The sequence below is a fragment of the Orcinus orca genome, chromosome 5 (assembly GCF_937001465.1).
Source record: "Orcinus orca chromosome 5, mOrcOrc1.1, whole genome shotgun sequence".
In the NCBI taxonomy this organism is placed as follows: domain Eukaryota; kingdom Metazoa; phylum Chordata; class Mammalia; order Artiodactyla; family Delphinidae; genus Orcinus; species Orcinus orca.
In genome coordinates, this window is record NC_064563.1 from 90,623,344 (window position 1) to 90,639,450 (window position 16,107).

Below are 16,107 nucleotides of genomic sequence, written 5' to 3' on the forward strand. Positions count from 1 at the left end.
CTCCACTTCCCTTGTCAGCACTTGGTATTATCAGTTTTTGTTTTTATTTTATTTATTTATTTATTTTTTTTTTAAGAAGATGTTAGGGGTAGGAGTTTATTAATTAGTTTATTTAGTTTTGCTGTGTTGGGTCTTCGTTTCTGTGCAAGGGCTTTCTCCAGTTGTGGCAAGCCGGGGCCACTCTTCATCGCGGTGCGCAGGCCTCTCACTATCGTGGCCTCTCTTGTTGTGGAGCACAGGCTCCAGATGCGCAGGCTCAGTAGTTGTGGCTCAAGGGCCCAGCCACTCCGCGGCATGTGGGATCCTCCCAGAGCAGGGCTCAAACCTGTGTCCCCTTGCATTAGCAGGCAGATTCTCAACCACTGCGCCACCAGGGAAGCCCATCAGTGTTTGTTTTTGTTTTCAATGTTATCCATTCTAATAGATGTGCAAAAGCATTGCGTTGTAGTTTTGATTTATATTATTACACCCCTAATGACTATGGTGTTGAGCATCTTTTCATGAATTTGTTTGCCATCCACATATTTTCTTTGATGAAATATCTGTTCAAATATTTTGCCTATTTTGTTATTTGATGTTTGTTCTATTCTTAGTAAGTTTTGAGAGTTCTTTACACACTTTGGATAAAAATCTTTTTACCAGATGTATGTTTTGCTAATATTTTCTACTGGTCTATGGCTTGATTTTTAAGCTTTTTTGTTTTAAAACAAAGTTCCCCCCGTCTGATGTTTCTTGGACTACAAAGTGCTTTAGTAAGTTCAGGCATCTGAGGTGAAAAACCCCCATGGCCTGTTTACAATTGCAGATGGGGCTTCCCCATTTGTTCAAAACTCTCATTGACTAACGACTTCTGGTTAAGGGCAATAACCCAGTTGGTTCAGCCTCTTGACATTTTAGGAAGTTGTGCATGTGTGCACTTCTGAATCTCCTCCCCCCGGGCTCCTCCTCTCCTCTGCAAAGGGATACTCTCCTCTCAGCTCTCTCTGCCCTGGTGGCTGAGCAGCGCAGCCCTGTCTCTAAGTCAGGAGCAGCGCTTGTCAGAACACAGGGCAAGCCGAGGGGAAGGCACCAAGAGGACTGAGAGGATGGGGAACTCTCTGCTGAGGGAAAACAGGTGAGCCCAGACTCCCTAATGGGGAGCAGAGGAGATGGGTCTGGGCAATGTAGCCGGAAAGAGAAAAAGAGGTCTGCTCTTGGGGAGAAAGCAATTGGGTGAGGGACTGACAAGAATGAAGTGCCTACTATGTGCCGGAGAACACATTCAATTCCTTATAGGTTGGCCTTCTCCCCAGAATCACAGTGAGCAGCTGGTGGAGGACAGCTGAGAGGCAAGACTTTATCAAGGAAGTTCTGTGCCATCGACTACCCCCTAAGAAATGGAAAACTTTCTGGGGGCCCGGAGGGTATGCTCTTCTGAGGTTAAAGACACCACCACCCTTTTAGTCACTATTAAAGTTCGAAATAAACAGCAAGCTTCCTGATAGCATAAGACCTTACCTGGTGCACATTCCCTGCAACAGGTAAGCAGAGGTCATTGAAATTGGTAGAGAACTTGGCTTAACTTTTCTGGGCCTCAGTTTCCTCATGATAACTGGAAATAATAACACAATACCTATGCTGGAGGGTTCTAGTGTGTGTGATGTTAGCATAGTACCTGATACAGAGTAGGGTTCAATAATTAGAAGATATTCTTTTTTTGGACCATCATCTTCATTAATGTCAAAGCAGCCATTGTAAAAATTAGTACCACCCAAAACAAGGGAATCCTTATGGTACAAAGTGAGGTGGTTTGGAGAAAATGAGCTAGCTGGGGAGTTGGGGGGTGGTCTTTACAGGATTGTGTTTGGTGTCCCAGAGCTCAGTTCGTGCCATTGAGAGCTAGAACATAGAATCTAAAAAGCCACCTGCCAAAAGGAGGCTTGGTGAACCCGAGGAATGTCTCCCGGCCCTCCCTGAGGGTCAGTGTTGTCTGCGACTTCTCCTCCTCAGATCCTCACAGCCTTCATTCTGAAACTCTAGCATTCTTCTATCAGATTATAAGTCCCTATTTTTATGTCTAGATGTGAGGTCCTCAAAAGTAGAGACTGTTTCTTATTCATCTTTGAATTTCTGTTTCCTAACATTGTTTCTGGCATATAGTAGGCACTCAATAAACACCAAATGAATGACTGGAAACCTAAATAAATACTGTCTTGAAAAGAAAAATAAAACAAAATACAGGTATGATGTGACTGAGAAAGTTATGATTGATGTTACATTTGTAATTTTGTATTTTAGAACTTTAGTGAGGCAGTGAAGGATTGTGACATTAATACATGTTAGTTGTAAAAGAAATTGGAGAATAAATAAAGTATAAATAAGAAAATAAACTGGGAAATCACAGTTATAACTATTTATAACATTAGAAGCATTATTTTTATTTTACTGTCTATATCAGAGATGTGTATTTTTTCATCTGTGAAGAGCTAATATGCCTTTTGCCCGCTTTTGTTTTGGATTTCGGTCTACTTTGTTTTATTTATTGTAAAAGCTATTTTTACTTTGAAGAAATTAGCCCTTTCTCATAAATATTACCAAAAAGATTTTTGTCCAATCTGAGTGTCTTGTCCCATACAGAATTTTTATGTTTTTCTTATATATTTAAACATAATTGAATTAAATCTAGAAAGCTTTTTGGTTTCTCCTTCATGTATCATTTACGCTTAAAATTATTTCCCCATCCCAAAATAAGACAAATCCACAGTATAATTTTCATAGATTTATTGCTTTACATTTAGCATCATACATTCATTATATGGTGTCAGATAGAAATACATATTTTTCTATATAATTACTCAGCTGAGCATCTTCATTTCTATGCTGACTTAAAATGTCTTCCTTACTATACTCAAAAGTCTTATATTTACTTGGATCTTATTTTCAACTTCACCTTCACCACCTGGTTATCATCCAGTCAGCACACTCCACCATGTCTCTCCAGATCAAATTTGTTACAAAAAGCAGGGAAATTCCCACCATCAGGCAGAACGGCACCGATTTCCTTCATGAAAGGAGCTCAGAGTTTCAGAGGATGAATCTGCCAGAAGCAAACTCAGCTTCTCCCACTTGTCCTCAGACAAGTTGCATAAATTTTTTAACCTCAATTTCTTCATGGGTAAGACATAGAACCATAATACCTACCTCATGGATTTATTCTGAGATTAAGTGAAATATAACATAGAAAATGTATATGTTATTTACATTTAGGAAGTAGTATGTATAGTAAGTAATATATATATAATAGTAAGTAGCATTTATAGTGTGTGTGCATATATATATGTGTATATATATATATATATATATATATATATATATAGTAAGCACATAGTAAATTGTGTTTAATTTTTAGTTTCTTTTTCTCTATACCCTAAACTCCCCACAAATAAAAAGAGAGTTATACAGAAACCCAAACAATGAGCCAATTTATTTTCTTTATTTAATTCTTTCCTTCCCTTTTATCCCATGTTCTCTGCCTTGGTGCTTTCTGTGAAAATTGCAATTTACATGAGACAAGGCCAGTGCCCTTCTCGGTTCCTGTGGACAGTCCCTGAAACTGCATAGAGCGGATAAGCCTCTCTGTACACTGATATTCTTGCAGTTGTCATGAGGCTGTCTGGACATTTGGGAACAAATGATTGGGGCCTGGTGGTGTACGGCAGTTGCTGGAGAACGTTGCGAGGGCTGTTCTATGGCAATGGAGGGGAGGTCAAATCAAGGACAGACTGAGGTATATGCTTTAGAAGGGCGTATTAACAGATGGGAGGGCAACAAGAGGAAGCCGAGGCAATTCTGGGGTTACACACAAATAGCAGAAATGAAGAAAGCTGGAAAAAGTATCAAGCAAGGTGGGAAGCCTGGAAAGGAAAGACTTAGCTCATTCTTGATATGTTGAGGTTTGGGTGGCAGCAGATCTCTCAAGAGACACCCTGGAATCTGAGAAATCAAAGCCCCACACAGAGAACATCCAGGTGAGAGCAAATCCAACAAAACTTCTCCCAGGCTTTGCCTGTGAGGAATGAAGTCTGTCAGGTCCTGGACTTCACATACGCCCCAACAGAGGACCCTGCTTAGACGCAGCAGCAGTTGTAATGATAGTAAACGTGAAGACAAGACAGAAACACTCTGAAACCTTGGACAGAAGATGTGCCATTTTGCTAGGAATCTAGTGTAACTCCTGGCAGCTGGAAAGAAGACCCTTATTTCCTGTTGTCTCTTTGTCTGTCAATTTCATGTACCTTTCTGCTCCAGCTCCATCCTGGCCATTTCACTTTAAGCTCTGAGTTTCTATTTCTGAGGTAACCACATCCTCCACACGGCTACAATTGTTGAAAGGGCTGTGCAGAGAGACACTTGTGATTACCCCGATGCTCTTAAACAAAGTCTTCCTCATCGATCCTTTCTGACCAGGCCTTTCGAGTGTCAGGGAATCGCTAAAATATGGAACGAGCGTCCCTGAATCCAAGAATCCCGAAGTGTGGCAAAGTCGGTTGTTCCGTGGCTTGAAGAGTTATCTACACTTTCCCCATGGTTTCAGGAGAAGTTTTTGAAAGAGTATCAGTTAAAAAGCAGCTACACAGCCAAAGGCTACACAGGCATCCCCCCCAACAGGGTGCTTTTCTTTGCTGCAAATTAAGGATCAAATATTTGGTGTGTAGGTTAAAGTATACAGTCCAAAGGATGAAACAGACTGGAAGGGCCATGGGCATTAGAAGAAGGGAGAACACTGGGCAGACTGGAGCCAGGGAAGCTTTGTGTAAGAGACAGAAACCTGGAATTGCTGGCACATAGCCTGAACCTACCCCAGACCAAAACTCCAAACTGAAATGCAAGAATATATTGCAGAAAAGTTGACTGGGGGAATTAGTTTGAAAATAGCTTTTGAGCATATTTAACTTTACGTGACCCTTACAACTCCATGAAGTAAGCGGTATAAGTATCCTCATTTTATACATAAAGAAACTGTGGCTCAGGGAGTCCAGAGATATTGATCCAGTAATGAAAAATTAATCATCTCCTTTCATCTCACTCCTATATCTCCTCAGCGAACCTGATTTCTTAGCGTGAGTGTGATTTAGTGGTTTCCTTCCGGTGTTTCTTTAATGGCAGAAATAGGAGATATAAGCAAATAGGCTAAAGGACCCTGAACGAAGCCTGAAAAGGAGGAAGAACTACAGCCATACCTCTCAGCCCCAAAGGCTCTAATGGTACACAGACCCCAGAAGCTGTCAGAAGACTCAGCACGCTGGTGCCCACAGCCAAGCTCAAGTGCAGTAGCCTCTCTTCCACTGTCCTTTCCAAGAGAACTCCATGAAAAATCTCACTGGGGGAGATATTTTTGTGTTTTCCAAACATTTTTGCATAGTGTTACTGGTACATGCAGTACTTTATAAAGGCCTTTCCCAGTCAACCGTGTAGGTAGTTAACCATGCCTCAGTTCAGAAAGATGCCCAGACTTAGCCTCAATGTCTGATTGCAGAGAGACCCTGAGCCTTTCTGCCATTAAAGAGATAACAAGTCCTGTTTATATAGCTATACCTTGAGGTCAATAAGGCAGATCTGATGATCTGAGCCAGTTAGAGTTGCTCTGTTCTTAGCCACTCCTTCATTTATCAAATACTTATTGAAAATATATTTACTATGTGCCAGACACTGTGGCATATGCTGGTAATCTATACCATGATGAACAGACAAATACGGTCTCCAATCTTGTGAAACTCACCTTCTAGTGTAGGATATAGACAAGTGAGCAGAAAATTATAATAGAGTGTAAATAGGAGAAATTCAGAGTGCAGTGGGATCCTGTGTAAATATTGCCTAATCGGTGCCTAGAAGAAATTTCTCAAATGTCCACACACTTTTACTTTGATCTCCTGGAGATAACTCTGTGTGTCCTTCATCACAAGAGGCCACATAAATCGCTGGAATTGGAGATAAGCAAGCCTATTTTTCTTTGCTGGGAACACAGCAGAAAGTTCCTTCTCTGATTAGGAGTTGATAATGTCATATTTCCAAAGGTCCAGTTAATGTCCTGGGAGGACGAAGCCATTCTAGTATGACAGATGTGTCCAAGTCACCTAGAATGAATATTCTCTTGGGGGAGAAAAAAAAAAAAGGGTTTTTACAGAAATGACAAAGGGAAGAGAGTCACCCTAACAAAGGTGCAGAAACTAAACTTGTGATTTGTGTCATCTCTTGGGTATTTTAGATGCTGGGACTGCCACATCGCTGACGGGTGTTTCTGCCTTCCGTGGTGAGTGGAGAACTGTTTTCAGGGGTTATTTCCCTATAAGTGTAGTTTCAATGTGGTATTTGCTGTAAGTTACCTGTGAATTACCCACTGTCTGTGGCCACAGTGGAAGCTGGGCACTAGCCCAGGCACCATCATCTGAGAGTCAGTCAGGGAAGTGATGCTTCGAGTTTGGTGAGAAACAGGAACAATAGTCTCATGGGTGGTTACACACTCTTCAAACGGGAAAGCCTCAGAAGCAAGGATGAAACTGGCCATCAATGTAGAGAAAGGCCCCTTAATCACACTGCACATCCCAGCGTCTACCTGGGACAGAAGCATGCATTTCCGTCCCTTGCACAGAGAACGTATAGCCAGGGTGACCATATAATTCATTGTCCAAACTGGGAAACTTTTGCGAGTGAAAAGGAGGCTAAAAATAGTTAAGTGTCACTAAATGATTGATAACAACGTTAACTAAACTGTCTGTGTAAACCAGGACATATGGTCATTCTCCTTAGAGCAGATGCTGTCCTTGTCTCCTGTGAGGATAACTGGCTGCCATTATAGTTAGAATGTGTTTTTCCAAGGGTCATCAGTACAGTGCAGTCACCTCTGTGCTCACACGGGAGGTGTTTGATTGCTCGCTTGCTTGTTTGTTTGGATATCATAGATTGGGATTGAGGTTGGGATTGGCTATAACAATGGCTCCTTGATATAAAAGAAATTGAAATTTTGTCAGAAAAAAAACTCTCCAAAAAGTTATGTAGAGGGGACTGCCCTGGTGGTGCAGTGGTTAAGAATCCACCTGCCAATGCAGGGGACACGGGTTCAAGCCCTGGTCCTGGAAGACTCCACATGCCGTAGAGCAACTAAGCCCGTGCACCACAACTATTGAGCCTGCGCTCTAGAGCCCGTGCTCCGCAACAAGAGAAGCCATCGCAGTGAGAAGCCCGCGCACCGCAACGAAGAGTAGCCGGTGCTCACCGCAACTAGAGAAAGCCCGCGCACAGCAACGAAGACCCAAAGCAGCCAATAAAAAAAAAAAAAAATTATATATAACATAACCATAGTTCTCCATCTATAAATCAATTCCATACCAGCCTCAGAAAAAGGAGGAGGAAGGAGAAAAAGGGAGAGAGAGAAATGCAAAGGAGTAGATTTCTATTCGATCTTATCTTTGATTTTTTCTTTTTCCTACCCTCTTAGTTCTCTGGCTGAAGGCGGTATTATAAGAGGCTTATAACTTTAACAAATGAGTTAAGCATAAGTTTTCATAGTTGAGTGTAACTCCCTTTGAGAGTTTCTGAATATTAAAACAACCGATTTCTTTTCCTTCTCTTTTATAGGAAAAAAATGCACATTTTTAAAGTGAGACAAGACTCCCCAAAGCAAAGTAAGTCATTGCTTTCACATCATTTTTACTTTTGACAGACTTAGGTTTCCAAGCTGCCCCTTCCCTCTGCTCCCAAAGCTCCTTGGGCGTATTTCTAGTATAACACTCACACATTTGCTGCAATTTGTTCAATTGCAAGTCTCTTTTTCTCCACTAAATTGGGAGCTCATTGAGGCAAGAATGGGCTTATCGAACTCCATAGCCTTCTGTTATTTCCCGAGGTCTGCAGGCTGAAGGAGTTAAAAGGGAACAATAAAAGCAAAAGGTGGCGGTGTGAGGCACATGTAAGGAACTGCAATGAGGCCAGTGTGGACACAGAGAGCACAGAGGAGGGGCAGGGCCTTGGGGTCAAGTTTAGGGTTAGGGTTTTTGTCTTGAGAGCTACAGGAGGCACTGAAAGGCTTTAAGCAAGGGCCAAGTATGACCACATTTGCATTAAAGACATCACCCAGTTTGCTGTGCAGAGAACAGATTATAGGAAGGAGTGACAAGAGCGGATGCTGGAAGACCACTTAGGAGGCTGATGCAATGGTCTCTGGTGACTGAACAGGGCTAAAGTTAAGGAAAGAAAAGCATTTGAAGGAGAGAGTGGTGAAGAGTGTCACGTGTAAGGGGAGAAGCAAAGGAAGTACAGGCCTGAGGACAGGCCACAACGTTTCTAAAGAAGAAAAACAAATGAGTTTTGCCTTTGCCTTCCTGGGTTTAAAGAGGAGAGCCTGGTTCATTCACTCTGACTCTGAAAAACGAGCCCTACTGGTGTGTAAAAATATCATACAGCCCTCCCACCCCTAGACTTTTCACCCAGGGGAATTGTGGGCGCAGGAAACCCCAATCTGCATCACAGCGAAACAGAAATAGAAATAGACCTCTAATGGTAGAAATAAGACCTCTAATGCCGAAACTCACAGACCCTTCTAGTTTTTTTTTAAATTTTATTGAAGTTATTGACATATAACGTTACACTAGTTTCAGGTGCACAACGTAGTGATTTGATATATATACCATATATATCACATATATATAATATACCATCACCATACAAAATTATTATAGTACTATTCACAATATTCCCTATACTGCATACTATGTTCTCATGACTTATTTATTTTATAACTGGATGTTTGTACCTCTTAATCTCCGTCAACTATTAACTCACACCCCTGCCCCCTCCCCTCTGGTAACCACCAGTTTCTCCTCAGTATCTATGAGTCTGTTTCTGTTTTGTTATGTTTGTTCGTTTGTTTTGCTTTTTAGATTCTACATATAAGTGCAATCATATGATATCTGTCTTTCTCTGTCTGACTTATTTCACTCAGCATAATACCCTCTAGATTCATCCATGTTGCTGCAAATGGCAAGATTTCATTCTCTTTATGGCTGAGTAATATTTCATTGTATATATATATACCACATCTTCTTTACCCATTCATCTACTGAGGGACACTTAGGTTGCTTCCCTGTATTGGCTGTTGTAAGTAATGCTGCAATGAACATTGGGGTGCATATATCTTTTCAAATTCGTTCTTTTGTTTTCTTCAGATCAATACTCAGAAGTGGAATTGCTGGATCGTATGGTAGTTGTATATTTAATTTTTTGAGGAAACTCCACACTGTTTTCCATAGAGGTTGAAGCATTTTACAGTCCCACCAACAGTGCAAAAAATTCCCATTTCTCCACATCCTTGACAACAGTTGTTATTTGTTGTCTTTTTAATAATATCCAGTATAGTAGTAGAGTATTTGTACCATAGTACTACTATAGTAATAGCATACTACAGTAGTGTAATATAGTTTGAAATCACCAAGCATGATACCTCCAGCTTTGCTTTGCTTTTCTCAAGACTGCTCAGCTCTTCTGCATCTTTTGAGGTTTCATACCAACTTTAGGATCATTTATTCAAGTTCTGTGAAAAACAGTATTAGTTTTTCAAATCCATGAGCACAGTATATCTTTCCAATTTTTGTGCATGGTCTTCAGTTTCTTTCATCTATGTCTCATAGTTTTCAGAGTACAAGTCTTTTACCTCCTGGGTTAGATTTATTCTAGGTATTTTATTCTTTTTGATACAATTGTACATAGGATTGTTTTCTTGATTTCTCTTTCTGATAGTTTGTTACTAATGTATAGAAATGCAACAGATTTCTGTATGTTAATTTTGTATCCTGCAACTTTACTGAATTTATTAGTTCTAATAGTTTTTTTTTTTTTTTTTTTTGCGGTACGCGGGCCTCTCACTGTTGTGGCCTCTCCCGTTGCGGAGCACAGGCTCCGGACGCACAGGCTCAGCGGCCACGGCTCATGGGCCCAGCCGCTCCACGGCATGTGGGACCTTCCCGGACCGGGGCACGAACCCGTGAGCCCTGCATCGGTAGGCGGACTCTCAACCACTGCGCCACCAGGGAAGCCCTAGGGTTTTCTATATATAGTATTATATCATCTGCAAAGAGTGATAGTTTTACTTTTTCCCTTCTAATTTGCATGACCTTTATCTCTTTTTCTTGTCTGGTTGCTGAGGCTAGACTTCCAATATTATGTTGAATAAAAGTGGTAAGTGTTGGGCATACTTGTCTTGTTTCTGATCTTAAAGGAAAAGATTTCAGCTTCTCATCAAGCATGATGTTGCTGTGAGCTTGATGTATATGGCCTTTATGCTGAGGTATATTCCCTCTATATTCAGTTTGTTGAGAGTTTTTATCATAAATAGATGTTAACTTTTGTCAAATGCTTTGTCTGCATCTATTGAGGTGATCATATGATATTTATCCTTCATTTTGTTAATGTGGTCTATCACATTGATTGATTTGTGGATATTGAATTATCCTTGCATCCCTGGAATAAAATTCTACTTGACCACAGTGTATGATCCTTTTGATGTATTGTTGAATTTGGTTTGTTAATATTTTGTTGAGGATTTTTGCATCTCAGTTCATCAGGGATATTGGCCTGTACCTTTTTTTTTTTCTGTGGTGTCTGTCTGGTTTTGGTATCAGGGTAATGCAGGCCTTGTAAAATGAGCGTGGAAGCATTCAATATTTTAGAAGAGTTTGAGAAGACTAGGTATTAACTCTTCTTTAAATGTTTGGTAGAATTCACCTGTGAAGCCGTTTCACCCCAACCTTTTGTTTGTTGGGAGTTTTTTGATTACTGATTCTACTGATACTAGTAATTGGTCTGTTCATTTTTTCTATTTCTTTCTGAATCAGTCTTGGAAAATTGGATGTTTCTAGGAATTATCCATCTCTTCTAGATTGTCCAGTTTGTTGGCTTACTTGTAGTTGTCTCTTGTGATTGTTTGTGTGTGTCTCTCTCTCTCTCTCTCTCTCTCTATATATATATATATATATATATCGTTAGTTTTAAGCTGATAGTTACTTGTTTGAATGCATCCTAAAAGCACTACATTTTTACTGCTCCCCACCTATGTTTATGTTATTGTCATCATATTTCACATTTTTATTCTGTGTATCCCTTAACTTCTTTATTGTAGTTACAGTCGATTTTACTACTTTGGTCTTTTAACCTTCATACTAGCTTCTTAAGCGGCTGTTCCACTGGCTTTAATATATATTTGCCTTTACCAGTGAGATATTTTCTTTCGTATAGTGTCTTATTTTTAGTTATAATCTTTTCTTTTCTGCTTAAAGAAGACTCTTAAACATTTCCTGTAAGGCCAGTCTAGTGGTGATAAACTCCTTTAGTTTTTGCTTGTCTGGGAAATTTTACCTCTCCTTCAATTCTGAATAATAACCTTGCTGGGTAGAGTTTTCTTGGGTTGTTCAGGTTTTTCCTTTCAGCACTTTAAATATATCATGCCACTCCCCTCTGGCCTGCAAAGTTTCTGCTAAAAAATCAGCTCATAGTCTTATAAGAGCTCCCTTGATATGACTTGTTTTTTTCTTGCTGCCTTTTATCTCTTTAACTTTTGCCATTTTAATTATGATATGTCTTGGTGTGGATCTCTTTGGGTTCATCTTGTTGCTTCCTGGACATGGATATCTGTTTCCTTCCCCAGATTAGGGAAGTTTTCAGCCATTATTTTTTTAAATACATTTTCTGCCTCTTTCTCTCACTCTTCTCCTTCAGGGACCCCTATAATGTGAATGTTAGTTTGCTTGATGTTTTTCCCAGAGATTCCTTAAAACTATCCTCATTTTAAAAAATTCTTTTTCCCTGTTGCTGTTCTGATTGGGTGATTTCCACTCTTCGGTCTTCCGATCACTGATCCTTTCCTCTGTATCATCTAATCTGTTGTTGATTCCCTCTAGTGTATTTTTCATTCCAGTCATAGTATTCTTCATCTCCGATTGGTTTTCTTTCTTACATTTTCTAATTCCCTCTGGAGGTTTTCACTGTGTTCCTCCATTCTTCTCCTGAGTTTGTCAGCATCTTTATGATCATTATTTTGAACTCTATCAGGTAAATGACTTATCTTCATTTCATTAGGGTTTGTACCTGGGGGGTGATTTTGTTCTATCACTTGGAACATTCCTCTGTCTCCTCATTTTGTTTGATTTCCTGTGCTTGTTTCTATGAATTAGTCAAAACAGCTACCTCTTCCAGTCTTGCAGTCATGGCCTTGTGCAGGAGTAGCCTCTGTGTAGACTGTATGTGCTGGGCAGCTTTGGTGGGATGGCTGGAGCTGGGGTAGGAGTTGGGGGTGGAGAGCCAGAGTGCACCCCCCTGGTGTTGCTTTTGGGGGGTGGCTGGAGCTTCTGTGGGCCTGGAGCCTGCAGGGGCAATCTTGGCAGCCTGGCTGAAGCACCTGGACTATGTTCCCATCTGTGCTATCAAGGTGAAGGAGGAATGCAAAAAATGGTGCTCTCCAGTGCCTTTGAACGTGAGGAGTGTGCCAGTAGTTGCCTGCCCATTTGGCAGATGCTCTAGGGGTAGTAAATGGATTTCTTCACACAGAGTCTAGGTGCCTTTTAAACCGCTATTCTTATTGCTGTGCCCCCCCGGGGGTGGAGGCAAATGTACACATGGGCCCCTCAGTGATACCCCTCCTTCCTGCAGGTTGCTGTATCAAGGACGGGGTTCCTGTCCATACCATCTCTCCTACCCATCTTTGTTTGGTCCTTCTGTCATTTATTGTGCAAAGCTGTTCAGTCAGCCCTCAGTTCTTCTTCAGAAAGAATTGCTCTATATGTAGGTGTAGATTTGGTGTGTCCATGGGAGGTGCTGATTGTAGGGTCTTCCTAAGCCACCATCTTGGATCCCCACAGACCCTTTTCTTGCAGTGATAGTCACAGAAGTCCTAGATAGCCAGGGGAATTTACAGAGATGCGAGAATCTGGAATGTCAGTACTGAGGGAATATAAATCTTTACACAGCAAGGTGGCCTGCATCAGCACAACCACCTCCCAAGTAGGGTGATATCCTGAGGCTTCTTTGTGAATTCTCATGTTTGCTTATTCAGCTAGTGTGTTTGCCTCTTTACTGAGTGGCCAGAGCCAGCTGGTTTTAAGTACACTGGCTTTTGAAAAATTGGTCTGCTTATGTTTGTTTCTGCCAGCAGTCTCAAAACTGGGAATGTTCAGTTTAAGAGTTTCTTTCTCTGTAAAGCTTTCCCTGAGCACCAGCTTCCACACTGTCATCATCCCCTGTCACCTACAGTAGAAACGACAGCTTTCCTCTGCATTGTGGATCTCCCTTAGGTCCTTGTCTGCCTCCTATGCTTGCCTGTGAGCCCCTTGAGGACAGGGACTGTCTGATTCTTCTTTGTCTCTCCAGTTCCTGGTACAGGGTAGACATGCAACAAATTTTAGGGAAGGAAGGACAGAGAAGGAAAGGAGTGAGGAAGGGAGGGAAGTGTGATTTCCTATCCAAAGACCCACTGAATGTGTTTCCGTCCACTCAGCATCTCAGCACAGCTCTGGCTGTTTCTTGTCTGGATGGCCCTGTCACTCCCCAGGGAGCTGAAGATCAGGCTAGCCTGAGGAAGACTACCCCTGCTGTTCCTTGATTCTCTGGTTGCTTCTCTTTCAGTGTTCCTCTCCTCCCCTCCCAGAAATCTCCCCATGACCTGAAATTCATTAAGTGTGTTTTCTTTCTCCAGGTGAAGAAACATCATCTGCTCCCATCCAGGTAATGCAAACATTTCTGAGACTTTTTCTGAGATGACAGTAGAAATGCAGATACCTCAGACAGCAGGAGAAGACCTCCAACACCCCTTCTGACCTTAATATTGAATTCTTTAGACACCAGTGCTTGTGAGCCCAGGGACATATGCAGAGCCTGACGGCAGAAGCAACAGCCATCTCTGTTGTACAATTTATTGAAAGGAACTAATATTTTTTGAGTACTTGGTTCATGCCATGCAGTGGGCTGAGCGCTTCACATGCATCAGCTCATGTAACTGTCACAACAACCCTGTAAGATTTGTACTATTATTTTCCTACCCATTTTACAGATGAGAAAACTGAGACATTAAGTGATGTTCCCTCAAAGCCGGACAGCCGACAAGATGGCAGGGGCATGATTCAAAAACAAGTCTCACTGCCAAATCCATGCTCTTTCTCCTGTACCTTGCTGTTTTGCTTTTTATCTCCTGAGATTTCACTGAATGAGTCTTTTTAATAATGCAGATATCTCTAGAATGGGTGGTTAAACACCATAACCCAAGCACTTTAAGGTGTCTTCAGATTGTTCTCTTATATAAGAATGAGAAGCCTTAGGGTCCCGAGACTTTGGGAATTACATAGTGTGGTCTGGGGTCACTCTGGGACGTGGGGCAGAGAATGCATGCCTGAGTAGGCTGAGTTCTCTGAGCAGCATGAGAACTCTGGCAGCTTGGGCTAGTGGTTGGGCTGGGGCAGCCATTTAGGAAAACCAGACACAGGAGATGGAAGGGAAGCGGCCGTGTATGACAGACTTTGCCCCAGGCTGAACCTCTGTTGAGACGAAGTATAAAGGGAATGGCAAGAGGCCAGGTCTTGATGATGGCTGTCCTTTGACCAGGAGGAGAATGCTGACCAGGGCTCCTCGGAGGATCTGTGCTACACCCTCATCAACCACAGCGTCCTCGGGAAAAGGCCATCAGGGAACGCTGCTGAGGAGTGCTATGAGAACGTTTCCTTCAAGGCTGAGAGACCCAGAGAGTCGCTGGGCGGAGACGGGACTGAGTATTCGCTTCTTCGTGTGCCTTCCGCCCCTAGGCGTCCGTCCTCCCCAGAAGATGAATATAAACTTCTCATGCCCAGTAGAATCTTCTCTGACTCCCTGATATAGCCACATCCACTTACGCCCCCTTCTCAGGCTCAATCTTCTCATTTCTAATGAAGTGATTGGATCAGCACTTAATACCAGCAAATAAAAGCCAGGGTTGGGGAGCTCTGGTTGAAACAGGCATGGGGCACAAAGCCCTTTCAGCTTATCTGCCCCTCAACACACACACAACGGCCCTTTCTATAGGGGTCACTGGAGAATGTAGTTTGCAAGCCTCAGGGCCTCCTAGATCCTTCTCAATGTCCAACATCCAAAGATCAACCAACTATCCCAAACACCCACTCTTTGAGAAGGAAGTGACCATCTTTGGTTCTAAGTGGCTTTAAGAAATGGGCCATTCTACTCAGTGGTGGGAAGAACTCCCTCGTCCCCTGCTCCTCTGTTCAGGTTCTTCCTATAAAATGTCCACACGACTGTCCTCTGAAGTCACAGGGAAGCTTCACCCATCATAGTAAGTGCACCCAAAGGGGAGTCCTCATTCCACACATGTGTGTAGACCCAGCTCCTCACTCATAGCCTTCCGGGTGGGCACCTGTGGCGTTCCTCTTACTCCACACCTCTAAGCAGTGTCCTTCGCAGAGCGTCCTTTGACTCATTGGCTCTGGTGGTGTGGTTGGTTACATGGGTTGAATTAGTAAGTTCCAGGCCAAGTTTTTATATATTTTTAATCCATATTTTTTAACTTTGTATTTCTCCCTAGAAATCTTAGGAAAATCATAGCATCAGAGAAGGATAGGGTAGATCATTGGAGATCCTTTAATCCCATTATTTTTTCTGGCTCAAAGAGGATAACTAGCTCAATGCAACATTTCAAGTGACTGGCAGAACTTTACCTAGAGCCTGATTTCCTGGCTTCCAATTCAGTGCTCTTCCAATATACTACATAGAACGGCCTCTACTACAGGGTATATGTATGTGTTAAATAATATGCCACGTATAAACTATGAATAGTGTCCACACTGGAAAAATCACACACACACACACACCCCTCTTCTCTAATGAGCATTTCTCCCTACGCCCCAATTATTTATTTTCCCTTATCTTTCTTTTAGTGTTTCTACAATTATGCCTATCCCCTAAAACAGGGGTCAGCACACTATGGCCCACAGGCCAAATGTGGCCGACTCGCTGTTTTGGTAAATAAAACGTCACTGGCCCACAGCCCGCTCATTTGTCTATGGCTCATTTGTCTGTGGCTTCTCAACCTCAGGAGAGTTGAAA

At 42.0% G+C, this 16,107-nt stretch overlaps 1 protein-coding gene across 3 annotated transcripts; it reads left to right on the forward strand.

Moving 5' to 3' along the window:
* Positions 1 to 979: 979 nt before the first annotated feature.
* GCSAM (germinal center associated signaling and motility) lies at positions 980 to 16,052 on the forward strand. 3 transcript variants are annotated; one of them, XM_033432170.2, is made up of 5 exons: positions 980 to 1,114; positions 6,245 to 6,289; positions 7,615 to 7,661; positions 13,718 to 13,746; positions 14,620 to 16,052. In XM_033432170.2, the coding sequence occupies exons 1-5, from the start codon at positions 1,086 to 1,088 to the stop codon at positions 14,887 to 14,889; spliced, it is 420 nt and encodes a 139-aa protein (XP_033288061.1). In that variant the 5' UTR covers positions 980 to 1,085; the 3' UTR covers positions 14,890 to 16,052. The 3 variants fall into 3 exon arrangements, 2 of the variants coding, with proteins under 2 accessions (XP_033288061.1, XP_033288062.1); XM_033432171.2 differs by having other exon boundaries at positions 983 to 1,114; positions 14,623 to 16,052; XR_007477592.1 differs by lacking the exon at positions 980 to 1,114 and having other exon boundaries at positions 5,506 to 7,244; positions 7,295 to 13,746; positions 14,623 to 14,720.
* The last annotated feature ends 55 nt before the right edge of the window (positions 16,053 to 16,107 follow it).